The 13,663-nt window shown below is 39.5% G+C and overlaps 1 protein-coding gene across 12 annotated transcripts in view; it reads right to left on the bottom strand.

Annotated features, from left to right (window-relative positions):
- Positions 1-13,663, bottom strand: part of dmd (dystrophin) — a 2,003,576-nt gene that overhangs the window by 46,385 nt on the left and 1,943,528 nt on the right. For all 12 annotated transcript variants that reach the window (XM_087992890.1, XM_087992895.1, XM_087992900.1 and 9 more), the window contains one exon: positions 12,870-12,935. In XM_087992890.1, coding sequence (XP_087849016.1) covers positions 12,870-12,935 — 66 coding nt within the window. The remainder of the gene's footprint in view (positions 1-12,869; positions 12,936-13,663) is intronic.

The raw sequence follows: 13,663 nt of genomic DNA on the forward strand, positions 1-13,663 counted from the left end.
TCCATGGCTAAGCAAATAAGTTAAAGTTAACAAGAAAACAAAATACTAAAGACATACCATATGGCAAAGGAAGGGGCAGGCTGGAAGATTGTTGATCTTATAAAGTCTCCCAAAGTTTTTCCCACAAAGTAATCAAAGGAGCAAAGGTAAATTATGGAAGAAATCTAGTGTAAAATTGAAAAACGGATAGCAAAAGCTTCTATGAGTAAATAAGGAAACAGAGTAGCTGAAGTGACTATTGGAGGATGAGAATGGAGAGTTAATAGCAAGGAGCACAGAAATGGTGGAATTGCTGAATCAATATTTTGCCTCAGTTTTCACTGTGGAGGACACAAGAACCATCCCAATAGTAAGAGGTAATGCAGAGGTTATAGAAAAGGAGAAACTGAGAACAATCATCACATTTAAATCATTCTACATGACTGGGCAATTCCATTTTATACACGATTAAAAACTCATGCACTCCTGATTGTACATGCCTTAACATTTCGATCAAAAACAGCGAGCAATTAGCCTAAGTTCACATCATTACTATGAATTCTACGTAGATGCCGTCAGCAAAGGCAAACTGTGCAGCCTGCAGATTCTAATTTAATGATTTTCCCACTTAATTGGGCATGTTTAAGATGCCAGAGAATATTTAAGGTTTGCCCAATAGTAAAAGCAGGTATGTTGTTAATACAGTAAACCAGGGTTATGTGCTAAGCAAAATGAAAACAATTACTACGAGTTCCAATAAGCACAGCTGTTATATTGATTAACATAGTTTACACTGTAAAAGAGGAAAACGTACATCATTTAAACAAAGATTTATCCAGACCAGCATTTTAGAGAATTTCATTAAAATGCTGATTGCTTTATTGAAGCCAATCAACACACAAAAACACACTATAAATGGCACAGAGTGATTCCTTTGTTCAGTACTCTCTGAAATGCTGGTTCTGACCTTTATTATTGGAAGCCACTGTCTGTTTTGACACTGACAAAGTGCTGAGCGAATTACTGGGACTGAAAGCAGACACGTCCCTAAGTGTCCTACATCCTAGGGTCTTAAAGAAAGTGGCAGCAAAGATAGTCAAATCCACTGGTTATTATATTCCAAAATTCCTTTGATGCAGGTTCTAGTGGATTGGGAAAAAACAAATATACTGCCCATATTCAAAAGGGAGAGAGGCATAAAGTAGGAAACAATGGACCAGTAAACATGTCATTAGGAAATTCCTTTATGAAGGAAGAAATAACATTGGGAAAGTCTGCATCTGAGCCAGTATAGCTTTATGAAGGATAAATCGTGTTTGCTCAATTTGCTGAAGTTCTTTGAAAATATAACAAGCAAAGTGGATAATGGGGATCCTGCAGATCTAGTATATCTGGATTTCCAGAAGGCATCTGATAAGGTGCTGCACAAAAAATTAATATACAAGCTAAGATCACATGAGTTAGGAGTAATGTATCAGCTTGGACAGAAGATTGGCTAATAAAAAAACAGAAGCAGAGTTGGGATAAATGGACCTTTTGCTGGTTGGCACGATGTAACTAGAGGGGTACCACAGGTTTGGTCCTTGTGTCTTAACTATTTAGAATCTACACCAAGGATTTGGGTGCATGGATACAAGGTAATATAGTCAAAATCCCAGACAACATTAAATAGGTGGGAAAGTAAGTTTGAATGAAGAAATAAATTTACAAATGTAAATGGATAGGTTGAGTGAATAGCCAAAAAATGAGTGCATTTGAGGCAGTTCACAGGAAGTTCACTCAATTGATTCCAAAGATTAAGAGTTTTGTCTTTTGAAGAGACATCAAGTAGTTTAGATCTACACTGTCTAGAGTTAAGGAGAAGGAGAGGTGATCTAGATCAGGTACATAAGATGCTAAAGATCATTGACAAAATAGATGTACATAGGATGTTTCCTCTTATGGGGCAATCTCCAATGGAAGATCATAGTTCATCATTAAGAGGTATCAGATTGCATCAGAGATGTAGGAGAAATTACTTCTCTCAAAGCATTATAATGAATGCCAGGACATTGTGTAAATTTGAGGAGAAGACAGGCAGCTTTTTAATTAGTAACAGGTTGAAGGGTTATGGGGAGTGGGCAGGAAAGTGGAATTGAGGCTGAAATGAGATCATCCATTAGCACATTGACTGGCAGAGCAGGCTCAAGGGGCTGAACTGCCTACTGGCATTTAGTAGAAATAATATTCTTGATACAATTCTAAGCGATTTAATTAACATGTATCCAATGTCACAATTATATCCACACTAAATGTTCAGTCACCTTTTCCCTTTGAATCATGATTGGACTGTAATCCATTCCTGGACATTATGGTTAACTAATATTTAAAGGGTACATTTTACTTTACAAGTTTCTGGTTTCTGTCAATTGTATGCAACAGAGCAACTGATTTAAGGTATTACAGAAAAGCAAGAAGGTGTACAAATGTAATCAGATAATGCCAGATCTCATGTTTATAACAGACCGATCTGTATGATGAGGGAATCGTATTAACCAACAGCAATTAACAACTCTGATAATTTAAACAAATGCAGTTGCTTCTGTCCTGAGTATTAATAGCTGCCACATTTTATATGGTAGTGACAAATAAAAGCTCCCAAATAAACTTTTACTGCTCACTGCCTGATCTATCAGAAAAGCTATCAATTCAACATAATCACATGACCTGAATTACTTAAGCGCAGTGCACAGTATACATACATTGAGTCGGAGATATATACAGCACGGAAATAGACCCTTCAGTCCAACTTGTCCCCATGCTAACCAGATATCCGATATAAATCTAATCCCATTTGCCAGCATTTGGCCCATATCCCTCTAAAACCTTCCTATACATATCCAGAGATATTGCAACTAATGACAAGAGCCTGACAGAATCTTGGTTTGAAATGAAATGTATTATATATTGTCCACATTCTGTCAACAAATGAACAAACAGCATCAACACATCCTCACAGAAAATATGTTGTACTTTGTTAAATCTAGCAACCCTTGGTTATCCAGAAACATACATTGTAAGACAAAGCAGAAAAATAAAGCTTATGACAATCTTAAAAAAGTTGGAAACATAGATGGGCATAGAAAGTACACGACTGACATGAGAAAGGAAATTAGAAAACCAAAGAGAGAATAAGAAAAGTATTTGCTGGTTGAATTAAGGAAACTACAGTGTACATAAGGATCAAAAGAATGACTGAGGAATTGATTATAGATCGAGAGTATGGTGCTGGAATAGCACAGCAGGTCAGGCAGCATCAGAGGAGCAGGAAAATCGACAAAGAGCTTTTGCCCGAAATGTCGATTTTCCTGCTCCTCAGATGCTGCCTGACCTGCTGTGCTTTTCCAGCACCACACTCTTGACTCTAATCTCCAGCATCTGCAGTCCTCACTTTCGCCTAATTGATTGCAGATGTCCACTGTAATTTGTACATGGGTGCAGAAAATATGGACAGGGCTCTGCACTAATAGTTTGTTTTTGCTTTCACAAGGAGGGATGATGCAGATATTCTAATTGAAGAGGAGGAACTTGAAATATTATAAATAAGCATCATATGCAGAGAAATACCAGAGGGACTGGACTCTGAAGATGGACAAATCACCAGGACCTGATGAATAGGCTGAGAAAGGAAGTCAAGGAGGAAATCTTGGTGCTGAGGGGCTCATTTTCCAGATTGAATTCCATTTGCCACTTTTCTACCCACTCAACCAAACCATGGATATTTTCTTATCGTCAACAGCCTTCCTCTTCATTATCAACTATGTGGCCAATTTTTGTGTCATAATTTTCCACTCCTCATAAGATATCAGATGATTGAAGGTATGCAGACATCAATTATTCAAGAAGGGTGTGAGTGAGAGGTTGAGTAATTAGAGACTGTTCAGACTGATTTTGGTGGTGGGCAAATTGGTTGAATCAACACAGAGATAGGACTACCTAGGCACAGATGGGCATGTTTTAAAAACTTCATTCAATTTCTTTGAGGATGTAACAAGGTGAATTGATGAGTAGATGCGTAGATGGATTTTAGTGAGGCATTAGTTAGATGTCACATAGCCATCTGCTCAGAAAAGTTATAGACACTGGCATAAACAGCAATGTAGCAGGAAACTAAAGTGGATGAATTTTGTTGCAAATGGAAAGCTGCTCCCAGTGGTATTTCACAGACCTCAGTTTTGGATCCCTTGCAGTTTGAGGTATATATTAATGATTTAGACTTAAATGTGGTAGGTTTGATTGGTAAGTTTGCAGATGACACAAAAATTGGCTACATAGTTGACAGTGAAGAGGACAGCTATTGAGTATAAGAAAATAATGGCTTGGTTGAGGCGGTGGAACCGTAGGAAATGGAATTCAATCTGGAGCAATGCAAAGTTATGCACTTGGTGAGGGAAAACAAAGCAAGGGAATGTACAATAAATGGGATGGTATTGGGAGAGGTAGAAGCAGTGAGATATCTTTGAGCGCAGGGACACAGATTCTTGATGCAAAAGAATTAGGAAATTGATTCCCAAGTCTATTTTGGTACGTCTCTATTTGCCTGATCTCCGATATATAGAGCTTACCTACACAGTGGAAATCCTGTTGGTAGCAAACGTGTTGCTTATGGCTCTTAGTTTCTCCACCTTGGTTGATAAACAACAAAAAAATTGCCCACATTTCACTTGACTGCACATAGGTTCGAGCTATTTACCAGCCTAACTACTTCAGTTGGGCTGATACAGCAAGTGGATAGGGTGATTCGTGATAACCTGCCATCTGGTTCTGGTCCATCTATTTTGAGGTTCTTAGTAGGGAAGTGAATCTGAGGTGGCAATTGTACCTCTACAGGGTACTTTGATTTTCCAGGCAAACATACACCATTACTGACCTAAGGTCAGCAAAACAATCCCAGAATGATAATACCTTAAGGCTCCCAAGAATGTACCTGGTTTAAAGCGATGAGTATTTAAACCATAAAGTTGAGCAACAGGGGAGGCACTGCAATGTCCTCAGATTAGGAATATGTAAAATCAATGCTCATGTGAAGAGGTGGGGTTGGCTGCCCTATTTTTAGCTTGCCTTTGATTGATTGCAACAAGTATTTTTGTTTAGTTTTTGGCACAAAGCAATCACATTTCAATTAAATTAGGTTAAACAGATTGAAATGAAAGAGAGCCATTTCCAATCTTTTCCTGAGTGAAAGTAATTGGAGCTTTACTAACTTGAAAACACAGGAAAAAAATAAGAAATACCAAACATAAACAGAGATAATAAAGTTATTTTTAAAAAGAAAAAGGTGAGTGTACCTAGAGCAACAGGGATAACAAAAATAAATACAGAGTTACAAATCTCAACAGTCTGTTGGATTGTGAGAATGAAAAAGACCTGAATCCAACTGTTTAACTTCTGCTTATTTCTTTCATAATGACAAAGGTGCGGATAGTATCGTTCAAAATTGCTTTCCCTGGTTAGTTCCCGAGCTTGACAGAGAGAGGGAAGCGGAAAGCTGTGTCCTTGCTGTTACTAGTTCATGTTGCTTTCTCCTTTGTTGCTTAAAGGCTGTTGTTAGTATTGTTTTCCTTTACAGGTAATGGTGCCTGTCCCATTGATTCATTCCAAATTGAATAGGGATAACCAACCTTTCAGCTTTCAATGCAAGCTCATCAGGCATGCGGGAACAAAACAAGGGATACAATTTCCTTGAAGCCGCACTCAGTTCCAGTGCCTCCTGATTAAAATGATAACTACAATGCAGCCGATTGTATATATTCCTAAGTTGCTGGGCTCGTCAGGTGATCACAGGTGCCATTTTACATGAGTAGTGCCCTTTCCAAAAAATTTTTATTTCAATAAAGTTAAAAAGTATTAAAGTGAAATGATATAAGTTGAATACAAATAGTCCATTGCAACATAAGCTATGATTTCTTCAGGAGACCACGTTTTTAAAAAAAAATCATTCACAGGATGTGGGCATCACTGGCTGGGTCAGCATTTATTGCCCATCCATAACTGCCCAGAGAGCAGTTAGGTGTGTCAACCATATTGATGTGGGTCTGGAGTCACACGTATTCCAGGCCAGGTAAAGGCTGCAGTTTTCTTCCTTAAAAGGACACTGGTGAACCAAATGGGTTTTTACAACAATTGACAATGGGTTCTTGGTCATCACCAGATCCTTAAATTTCTGATTTTGATTTTTTCCTATTGAATTCAAATTCTACCATCCGCCATGGCAGGATTTGAACCCGGGCCCCCAGACCATTACTTGGGTCTCAGGATTAACAGCCTCGCGATAATACCCCTTGCCAATCACCTCCCCTTTGGAAGCCACTAAAGCCAGCGTATAAATGTGAATCCTGTGGCACCATAATTCTAGGCCTAGTCGGTAACCTTAGTTGTCTGCCAACAATTACCCTCATGAAGAATGCTCACATTGAAAAGCATTAGAAGGATGCCAGCCACTGCAGAAATAGACCCCAACATGGGATTATACTTTCAGGCAGTTGAATTGCAAAACAGGAGGAAATATTCAAAAGTAACAGTATCTCCCCACTCTTCCCAAAAACATAGTAGCAGCTGAATTTGTGAAGAGCATCACAACTAAACAGCAAGTTGAAGTGATTTTCCTATGCTATAATCCTCATTAATTAATTAGAGTACTCACGGCTAAAAATAAATGACATTTAACCCCAGATTGCAAAAATCTTTATTGCTTAAATTTCTGTTGTCAGGAGACTCAATTAGTGAGTTTCAGCAATTGCTTATAATTGATCTTTATGTCAACTAACACCTATTATTTTCAACTTCAGAAATGCAACCTGTAATCTACCCTAATTTAATGCTTTATCCAGGCTCTCTGTTGTACATAAAACAACCTTCTTTATTGTGGGAGGAAGAGAGGCAGATAAAGCCAAGCATCTAAAGCTGCACAACCTCATTTCCAGGTCCTTGTACAATGCAAATGCAAGTATAAAAGTGCCTCTGGCTAATGTTTTCCTTATTTTATTTCATGTGTGATGCTAACAAAGCTGTGGTTAACTACCATCCTATGGTCTTAACGAACACAATTACCAGATCTCTACCTGTAATCTTTGTGATTTAAAGAAAGATCATTCTTTAGCGGGCCAGCATTTATTGCCTGTCCCTACGTGATCCCTAGTTAAGAGTCAACCACATTGCTGTGGGTCTGGAGTCCATGTAGGCCAGACCAAGCGAGATGGCAGTTACCTTTCCAAAAAGAACATTACGGAACCAGATAGGTTTTTCCTGACAATGGATTCATGGACATGATTAGACTCTCAATTCCAGATTTTTACTGAATTTGAATGCTGCTATCTACAGTGATAGGATTCCAACCTGGGTCCCTCGAACACTACCTGATTCTTTGGATTAACACTCCAGAAATACCACTACACCATCATGTACCCTTAATGAAACCTGCTCCTCTGATGGTGTTAGATCGAGAATTCCTGAGCAGCCCCACTGATAACATTTACTGATCTTTCCGAAACAATACCCCATTCTGACTTAAGAGATTCAGAGGCCATGCTGCTCATTTCTTTAAGTGGCAGAGGTTGTGGAGTTGGGAAGAACAGCAGATGCAAAGTTTGGGAGTTAATACAATGCATTCTGTTGATTCCTCACCAGTAATAGATGGAGGGAATGAGATCAGGTATGGAGATGACGATTGAGAAAATTTCTTTAATACTGTTGAATTTCTGGAGCACTGTTTTGGTACATACATCCATCCTGGAGTTTTTGAGGGGTCACTCGGTGAGCCACTTATTGCCTTTTTCTTGGCTGTTATGATGGCTGGTCTGGTAATGCTTCTGGCCAGTGATCATCTCAAAGATCAAGATAGTGGCATCATTTACAGGCATGGGGAATCTGTTTTTTTCTATTCAGGATGCTCATTATTTAGCACTTAGGGGCCACAAAGGTTGCCTGAACTATGTCAGCTCATACTGCAGGCCATATATATATACTTTGACTGGAGCTGGGTAAATCCTTAGTTAACAGTCCTCATCTGATTTTACAAAGGGCAGAAGACCATTAACGAAACAGGTAAATGTTAACTGGAATTAAACAACCATGGCCAGTGTGTTCAGTATGACTCCCAAGATAAGAAGTACTGACAAGGGCAACTACACAAGAATTCAGTTGGCATCACAAATTGAGAGGAAAGCTGAAACAGATTAACAACATAGTTTGAATTTCGATATGGCCTGAACAGTTATTAATCATACATCATTCTTCGTAATGCGCTGTGATCTGAAATACTTCGGGCATGCTGGACAGCAGAACTCAATCACAGACTCTAATGCAATGATTTGTGATGATGCTGTCGCTTTAACGTGTTTTTTTTTAAAAAGGAGAGGTCGTAAAGGCAGAGGTGCTGAAATGTCTTGGAAAGAGCCTAGGTTAACAATGGCAGGGGAGTGGCCAGTTCTCCAAGTTCAGGGTTTCCTAGTTTGGTTTTGGCACAGAAGCTGCTGCAGAGAAAAGGTTCCATGCTTCAGCAGATGATCCCTGGTCTTTCTGAAATCTCTCCTGCCTGTAAGAACAGGTGTTTGAGTTTACCTTTTGCCAAGGGGTGTGTTTATAGGATGTTATGGGAATTGGAACAGCTCCTTTGTTAAGTTATGGTATCAACTTGGTTGAGTTTTCAATTAGTTATTTTAAATTCTGTTTTCTTTTGTTTGCGTTTCAACTGCAGTGGTTAAATAAATTCTGTTTTGCTTAAAGCCAAGTGGTTTGACCATCTACTAGCACACCTGGAATATCCACTTCACATCTGCCTTTAAAATAAGAAAAGTTAGGGTCTAGGCTCCTTTCTTGAAATATTTTGAGGGGGGGTCTGGCCTGGTCCTTAACAGATTTATACTAAATGTTTCATGTCCTTGTAATTAATGTAGCATTACTATGCAAGAAAATTTGAGTTTGCAAATATTTTAGATCATTTCTGACAACCATTAAATACAGCGTGTGCTCAACTATCATACATACTATTGAGTTGTAAGCCCAAGCTTCACTTCAGTGGTCCAAACAGTATAAAAACAAGCACATTAGGGCAGGTCTGAGCAAGTATTGCACTTCTGGAGGAGCCATCTTTCAGATGTGTCTTTAAATTAAGGACCTGGCTGGTCTATCACAGAGTCATCAAGATGTACAGCACGGAAACAAACTCTTCGTTCATGCCAACCAGTTATCTCAACCCAAACTAATCCCACCTGCCAGCACCCAGCCCATATCCCTCCAAACCCTTCCTATTCATATATCCATCCAAATGCCTTTTAAATGTTGCAATTGTCCTAGCCTTCACCACTTCCTCTGGCAGCTCATTCCATACACGTACCACCCTCTGAATGAAAAGGTTGCCCCAGAGGTCTCTTTTATATCTTTTCCCTCCCACCCTAAACCTATGCCCTCTAGTTCTGGACTCCCCGACCCCAGGGAAAAGACTGTCTACTTATTCTATCCACACCCCTTGTGATTTTATAAACCTCTATAAGGTCACCCCTCAGCCTCCGACGTTCTGGGAAAAAGGCCTAGCCTGCTCAACCTCTCCCTATAGCTCAAATCCTCAACCCTGGCAACATCCTTGCAAATCTTTTCTGAGCCCTTTCAAGTTTCACAACATCCTCCCAATAGGAAGACCAGAATTGCACGCAATATTCCAAAAGTGGCCTAACCATATCCTGTACAGCTGCAACATGATCTCCCAACTCGTGTACTCAAAGCACTGACCAATAAAGGAAAGGATACCGAACGCCGCCTTCACTATTCTACCTACCAGCGACTCCACTTTCAAGGAGCTACGAGTCTGCACCCAAGATCTCTTTGCTCAACGACACTCCCTAGGATCTTATCATTAAGTGTATAAGTCTAGCTAAGACCTGCTTTCCCAAATGCAGCACCTCACATTTTTCTAAATTAAACTCCACCTGCCACTTCTCATCCCATTGGCATATCTGATCAAGGTCTCATGATCTCAAAATATCCCATAGCTCAAAGAAGAGTAGGGGTGCTCTCGATGTTGCGGCAAATATTCATTCCTCAACAATCAGCGCTTGCTCTTGGTGGTACATGGCTAGTGCCAAACGTATGCTACATTTTGTCTGAATAATTCAAAAATACTTCAGAAGGTCAGAGGTTGGTTTGGGGCACCCTGAAATGTAAGTTGTTTTATTACCCCCCCTCCCCCCATACACCAAGGAAAAAAAATGCAGACAGGTTCCACTGGATCCAGCAGCACACATTGCCACTCAAGTCCAAACTTACAGGTGTTCCCCTGGGAAGTTTAAATGTGAGTAGAACAAGGCTGTAATGGGTTTCTACATGGTAGTAACTGGTGACCCATGAGGAGGAAGATATTACTGGTTGGACAGTCTGAGTGCACCCCCACTTGGTTGAGAAGTACGTAGTTCTAGATGCCTGCATTCTGCATGTTGGAGTACAACACTTTAACGGTATCAAGCGTAGGTGCAGAGATTGGCTGGTGCAGCAGGCAGAATGATACTGTTGGCACCTCAGCTGCAGGAACTCACTACCAAAATAAGTTGGTGACTGGAGGACAGCTTCATACCAGTACTGCATCACTGAGCATGGGACAGCTCGATCAGTATCCGCATTGGAGGGTACTTTTGGAAGATTAAGAGCAGTTTATGCTTCTATGGTGTTGTGGTGTGCCAAATTGTAGACGGTGCTCCCTTCCTGCTTTGAAAAGCTCATAATATTCCTGATGAAGGGCTTTTGCCCAAAACGTCGACTCCTGCTTCTCAGATGCTGCCTGATTGCGGTGCTTTCCCAGCACACCGAGTGACTCTGCTGCATCTGCAAGCCTTAACTTTCTCCTAGTCATAACTGAGAGTCAGTTAGGCACTCATTGATCTCAGAACCATCATTAGATCTCGTTTCTTGTGGACATCTAAAGCTGACCTGTGTGCAGTACCAGTGTTATGGTCAGACAGACAGGGATGATCATGCTGTTATCCATCAAGAAAGCACCATGTGCTCCATCTCCATTAACCATTCAAGTTTCTGCATATGTGTTAGAAAGAAAGCAGAACCTAATTGACCATGCAATCACACAATATCAGCAATATCCAGTGGGATTACACATTGTGAACGTAGACCATTTTGGCTTTGGCAGTAGCAATAGGCAGTTATGGCGCACAGTCATTTTTACAGCTCTCAGAGAAGAAGCATATGACTAGTCTTATGAACTTTCCTATCAAATACTGATAATAAAGGAAAAGATTCTGTAATAAATATCACATGGAATACACTCAGCATTTTGCATGGTTATACCGTACTAGTGGGCTTGCAGTTGCAGATCTGGAAAAGGTGTGGAATTGATTTTATGTGCTGGCATGAATAAGAGTGTTCTGAATTTTTTGCAGACAGGAATGGTGAGAATGAATAATTGAGTGAAGATTTAAACACCACTTGTTAATAAATTGGATAAGGTGGCCAAAAGAAGAGACTCTTTGAGAACAGCACAAAACACCATTTGCAGGTTGGATTCGGCTATCCTCAATAACCTCTTCCAAGTAGCTGCTGCTCCTCTAACTGATCACCTCCTTATGCCTTGGGTATCTTCCTGCTTTCAGACCTCTAAAAGGAAGCCTCTCAGTTCTGGTAAAGCTGTGCTAAAGTAGCATACAAACACAATCCTCAAATTCCAGTGGGAGGACACTGCAATGAACTGATTGCCGTCCTGATGTTGGCCCTTAGTGCACATCTTGGGGAAACTGTGCAGAATCAAGCCTTGGCTTTTTCAAAAATCATCTTCAGAAAAGGCCTTTCTGCATTAAGAAGTGAACTCCTCAAATTAAAATGGAAATTGAAACGTTATCTTGAAGTGAAAACATCCCAGTGACTATCAGAAAAACAAGCATTCACTTGTTTCACATGCTAACAAGTTTTATGTTGAAAGAAGAAAATGCTTTCCTGTTGTTGTTATGGGAAGAATATTGAGCAAGGGAGTATGAATGGCCTAGAGAGTGGAATCAATGACTCCGTGGGCTTTGGGAATCTGAGTGCTCTGTCTTACATTGCTTTTCATGACACTATTGATTGCCCATCAGGAGGGTCACTGCATGCTCCAGCAAACAACGTACTGAAGATTAACTTAAGGTACATGCACCTGTGCAGCTATGATTTTCTAACAATGATAAGTATGCAGGTTTTGTCTGTATATTCTGATCTGGAGGGATGAGTGCCACAGATGCCAAGTGTCTCTGTGGCTGCCTGACATGAGTGAGCTCTCTTTGTAGTTTCACATCTTTTTTCTAAATAATAAACATGCCAAAGAATTTTCAATGACAGAAACATTTGAGCAGAAGTCAAAGTAATTGGTAATAATAGGGAAAATAATTTTTCAAATATTTGTTAAAAATAAAGTTGCAACTGCTGCTATAATTGGCTATAATCTAAATCCTTCAAATGCCTGTTTTACCAGACTGACAGATAATACAGCACAAATGAAACAAAAACAACAGACGACTTGCCATTTGATACATCTTTGCCTCTTTTGCACATGTTTGCTCAAATAAAGACAGTGCTGTAAAAGCCTGTTAGAAACTGTGGCAAGGAGTTAGCAGAGATCCAGATTAATGAATCTCTGCCCAGTATTGACACTGGGTATTATACTCGAGCAACCAATGCACATTGAGAAAGCCACAATGTATTAATTTCTGTATTAAAACATAATTCCAAAGATTAATAAATAAATCTGGATATTGAAATCCATGAAGAACCAAATTATATAGTCTGTTTATGTAATTTTTACATATAATGTCAACTTTCACACGGTAATCCAACCTCCTCTCAAAATATATGGCAACACTAAATTTCATTCAGATACATACATGCTTTCATTGGGTGAGATGCTGTCATTCAAATAAGATCCATTTCTGTTTTCCATCTCTGCTAGCCTGCAATACAAAAATCAGCAGAAGGTAAACAACTTAGCTAAAATATCTTGCAATTTAAAGACTTTGAAACAAAGCCCTCAGAATATAATTATGCCACAGATATTAAGTACTGATCTCATCAGGGTTTGCAAAGGTTAAAAGGAAAAGACAGGCATTCAGAATACGACATGTTCATCATTTGAGTTAGCCTTCCTCATACAACTAGTAAACCTGGCAATCAACCTTTCATAATTTGAGGATGACTGAGCTCTCCACCTAATTCCCATGTAGGAAGGCACAGGAAAGATCTATTTTGAAAACAACAATAGCTAATTTTGTAGTACCTTTAACAGAATGAATCATCCCAAGAAGCTTCACAGCACAATACAAAATAAAGGATTTCACTGAGCCTCATAGCATTCGGTCCGATAATCAAAATCTTGGTCGAAGAGGTAGTTTTAAAAAGGAGGAAAGCGACATAGAGAAGCAAGTGTATGGAGGACATTGAAAGTTTTGCCCAGTGAAGGCATCATGATCAATGGTGGGCCAATTACATTTGGGAATACAAAAGAATTAAAAGGTGATAGGAATGTTGAAGGATGACAGGTTGCAATAGATTTCAGAGATTTATGTATTTTTTGGAAGGGACGCTGTTTGGAGAAATAGAGATATATTCATTGTACAAATGGGCTCTCAGTTTGGTGACACACACTTTGGGGAAGGGATTTTGTGTGCACTCTCTCTTTTGA

The sequence above is a fragment of the Chiloscyllium plagiosum genome, unplaced genomic scaffold (assembly GCF_037043375.1).
Source record: "Chiloscyllium plagiosum isolate Xiang-an unplaced genomic scaffold, Cpla_swu_hap1 HiC_scaffold_12, whole genome shotgun sequence".
NCBI lineage: Eukaryota > Metazoa > Chordata > Chondrichthyes > Orectolobiformes > Hemiscylliidae > Chiloscyllium > Chiloscyllium plagiosum.